The sequence below is a fragment of the Athene cunicularia genome (assembly GCF_003259725.1).
Source record: "Athene cunicularia isolate RWA chromosome 5 unlocalized genomic scaffold, athCun1 chr5_part2, whole genome shotgun sequence".
NCBI lineage: Eukaryota > Metazoa > Chordata > Aves > Strigiformes > Strigidae > Athene > Athene cunicularia.
In genome coordinates this window covers 96,022-99,885 of record NW_020799102.1, presented here as the reverse complement: position 1 = coordinate 99,885, position 3,864 = coordinate 96,022, and the positions used below count along the sequence as shown (strand labels likewise).

At 58.3% G+C, this 3,864-nt stretch overlaps 1 protein-coding gene across 1 annotated transcript in view; it reads right to left on the bottom strand.

Moving 5' to 3' along the window:
- Window positions 1-6: 6 nt before the first annotated feature.
- The window catches only part of CD5 (CD5 molecule), a 7,964-nt gene continuing 4,106 nt past the window's right edge, over window positions 7-3,864 (bottom strand). Inside the window, exons 8-12 of the mRNA XM_026850133.1 lie at window positions 3,374-3,661; window positions 3,232-3,294; window positions 2,829-2,993; window positions 2,412-2,534; window positions 7-2,221 (exon numbers count right to left, since the gene is read on the bottom strand). Of these exons, the coding sequence (XP_026705934.1) occupies window positions 2,136-2,221; window positions 2,412-2,534; window positions 2,829-2,993; window positions 3,232-3,294; window positions 3,374-3,661 (725 nt within the window). The 3' untranslated portion in view covers window positions 7-2,135. The remainder of the gene's footprint in view (window positions 2,222-2,411; window positions 2,535-2,828; window positions 2,994-3,231; window positions 3,295-3,373; window positions 3,662-3,864) is intronic.

Here is a 3,864-nt window from a genome sequence, read left to right as displayed (position 1 = left end):
CCCCCCCCCGGATCTGTGTGCGAGCGTGCGTGGGTGAGCGCGAGACTGCGCCGTCTGCGCCTGCCCTCTGTGGGTAACGGATGTCTCATCCTTCTGAGCCTTTTCACAGCTCCTCAAAACACAACAGGATTTCCAACTCAAAATACTTGCTGCTTTCCGAGGAAGCTTCCTGGAAGTGAGAGGTAGAGCCGGGCCAGCCTGGAGGCAATTCCTAACTGGGAGAAGCAGCTGGCTCTCACCTCGGCCTTGAGGTCGGTCTCTCTGTCTTTTATCCAGCACAGGAGCCTTTCCCAGCCTGCATGCTGGCTTAGCAAGGGCATGAAGGCTCCGGGAGCTTCCCAGAATTCTGTGCAGGAATATTTTCTGTGTTTTGGAACTAAACTGGCGCCACATGTGTGGCGGGGACCCGTGTCTGGGGTCACAGCAGGGTGTGGGGGTCGATGCCTCCCACCCAGCTCAGTGAAATGCTGGGGCTCAGCAGCCTCCTGGGGGAACAGGGCATTTTTTTGGGGTGCTACAGGCTCCAGCCTTCCTCAGTGTCCCCCCTTCTCAGGAAACACTAGATAACGGAGGGAGCGACAAGTTTATGTTAATGGAAATGGGATTTGCTTTGCTCAGCACTTTATCCTACGACTCCTGCCTGTATTCCTCTAAGTTATTTATAAGGAAAGATTACTAATGGACTAGAACAAGGCAAATGCTTGTGGGGTTTGATGGAAACAATTCCGTATCTGTGGTTAATTACAGTAATAAAACTTGATGAATTGCACGCGGGGTCACGGCAGCGGTTGCTTTCGGAAACGATGGGGCACCCAGCTGACACTTTTTATTGATCTTTTTAGGCCTCTCCTGGCATCCTTACACCAACATCCTCTTGATTCTGTCGATAAAACCTTTCACCGCCTCACAGGACCACCTTCTTCAAACTCATCTTTCCTGTTTTCTTGTTTTCATCATCCCTAAGGGGCCCGTTTGCGTGGGGCTCTTCTGCCGTCAGCCCGTCTCTCCCCTCCTCTGGCACCGTCCTGCGTTTTCCCTCCCCGGTTGGGGTGGAGATGGTTTAAGGCACGGCACTGGTAGTGTTGGAAGGAAGAGAACAAGACGTAATTACTAGAAAAAAAACCAATTTTATTACGACAGTTATTGCTTATTAAATATCTCAGACTTGTTCTCAGTATTTTGACCCTCCCCGTGCTCCTCCACGTCTGTGCTTTGCGTTCTGTGTCTGCCCCGATCTCGCGCCGTCCCACGCAAATGCCGCTGAGCGCGTGTCTCCGCAGCTCCCCTGGGAAGCTGGCAGACGGCGGGGGGCGTCTAGCAGGCAATCCTGCGAAGCTCAGCACCCCGCTGGCAGCCGATTTTGCTTTCAGGGTGGGAGGAGGAGTATGGTTATCCCGGTTTTGAGAGATGGAGAAGCCGGCAACCCCTGCTTCTGAGCGGGGCTGCTCCATTCTCGGCGCCTGTTGCGACCCAGCCGCCTCTTAAACGGTTAAAAATAGCTTAAAAAAAACCCCAAAACCCCTCACACTCTGCCATGAGGGAGGCTCAAAAGCAAGAGAAAAGCTTTCTTGGGAAGGTGCTGGGTTAGAGCCGAGCCCTGCACGGCTGCTGCCTGCTGGGAGCAGGGATGGAGGAGCACGGGTGGGTTTGGCTCCCTGGCTGGGGGGGACCCGGCACCCCCCTACTCGGGGGTCTCCCATCCCTTTTGGAGGGGATGCGGGCAGGTTTTCTGAGGTGAGCAGTGCAGGTATGCGTCATTTCTTCCACCAGCTTGGTTGAGTTTGTCATTGCGTAGAATTGCAGGAGGGGTTTGGGCTGGAAAAGAACTTCAAAGATCATCTCGTTCAACCCCCTGCCCTAGGCAGGGATGTTTTTCCGCTTGATGGGGTTGCTCAAAATTTACCTTTTTTGTGCTGCATCCCATCTCTGCCTGCAGGGTGGGAAGGTGGCTGACAACGGAAACGAGGTGGCTTGCCAAAAATGCAAGAAAAGCCGCTAATTCAGCAGTTGCTCAGCTTTGCTGCCGCATGTGTGACCACCCTGGGACAGCGGCGGGGGGGCAGGGGGGGAGATGGCTCAGCCGAGGACTAGGGCAGCCAAAGGGGGTCCCAGCTCTGGTGAGAAGTGTGTGGGGGTCACACTCTGCGGGCGGAATGCAGGTCGTAATCGCTGTCGGAGGAGTTGTCTGGAGGGTTGGAGACTCTGCATGCACCTTCGAGGGCTGCGGGGCAAAGGGATGTGGCTCGTTAATGGGGACTGGGGGATGCACCCCAGCCCCCGGTGCAACAACCCCTCCTGCCTGGTGTCAGCAAAAATCTTGCTGTGATGCTTTTGCCTGAGCGGTTCATCCCCACGGGCGCGTGTGGGAAGGGAGCATGGAGGAGCCGTTCCCGGCGTCCTCCTGTGCTCACCTGGGTACGCTGAGAGGTAGGAGCTCTTCTGGGGGGGCTGAGCGTAGTCGTTGTCCCCCCCTTGCACCCGCTGCTCCTCTGCCCGCGGCCTGGGGGTGACGGTGCTGTTGCGGTGGAAGGAGACTGGAAGAGATAATGGGAGAGGAGGCGGGATTGGGGAGGGGGTTTAGGGAGTTCAAGGTGACGCTCCCACCCCGCCACCCGGGGGGGGGAAAAGGGGCTGAGTAAAAGCAGGACCCACTCCCGTGCCGTGAGCCGGAGCTCGGCTCCGCCGGCTGAGTTAATATCGCTCCGATGAGTCAACGTGGCGGCAGGAAGCGAGAAGCGGGGCCGGCCGTGAGCCCCGCTCACACCTCCGCCTGCCCGCTGGTGCCTGCTGCGGTCCGGGGGCGAGCAGCCCCAAAGCCAGCCCCAAACCCAACCCCACGGCGGTGCCGCAGCGGAGATCCTGGCAGATGCGGGTGGCTAGCTCTGGCCTGATGCCCGGGCCATCCGCCACAGACCCCCACAACCCCTGCCTGTGCAGCTCCACGTAGCCCGAGCAGCCGAAGTCCCCGTCCACCAGCTGCAACCTGTTGGGTCCTGGTGAACAATGGGGGGAATAAAAGCATTTTGTTCCAGACCAGGATGACATTTCTCTCTGTTACTGAGCAGAAAGTCCTGAGACTGCCACATCTGAAGCTTAATTGCCTCGTTGAGGCTGCAAATGCTATTAATGAGATCAGGTGATCTCACAAAGTGGGAGGCAGTTTGTTTTGCTGTGTGGAACCCCCATTGCTGCTTTGCTCCCCTCCATCGTGCCCAGTGATGGGGCTCTTACCAGTGGGCTCCGGGGTGGTGGCTGGAGGTGCCGGCAGGGGCTTGGGGGTGGTTTTCACCGGCTCTGAAATAAAAAGAAAGAGGCCAGATTGGGGTGGCTGGTCCCTGAGGATGGGGGTGGCCAGGGTGGGGTCTGGGCTCACCGCTGCAGGTGATAATGGCTGGCTCCGTGCAGTTTGTCAGATCCCAGTGGCACTCCACTGAGGTGCCTGCCAGCCACAGGCACCGCAGCATCTGTGGCTCCTTTTTGCCAGCGAAGATGAGCTGGAGGGGCTTGGGGATGGCGGGGCCACAGCCCAGCCACTGGCAGATGCCATCCGCACCCCCATCGCTGGCTTTGTCCCGGCACACGCGGCTCCACCTGCCCTGCCACCTCACCTCCAGTATCCCGGCGCAGCGGCAGCCACTGCCGGTGAGCTGCAGGATGAGCTCTGCGGGGAAAACACGGGGTTTAGGGGTTTTCCTTCCCTCGGCAGCGTGTTTTCCACCACCTGGGGCTGGAAAAAAGCCCTTTGATGGCACATTGCTGCAGCGCAGTGGGGCAACCAGGGCTTCTGGCAAAGTGGGGCAGGAAGGAAACAGGGTGCTTGGGGGTGCTTGGAGGGCGTGGGGACCATAGGGTTGACCTGGGAGA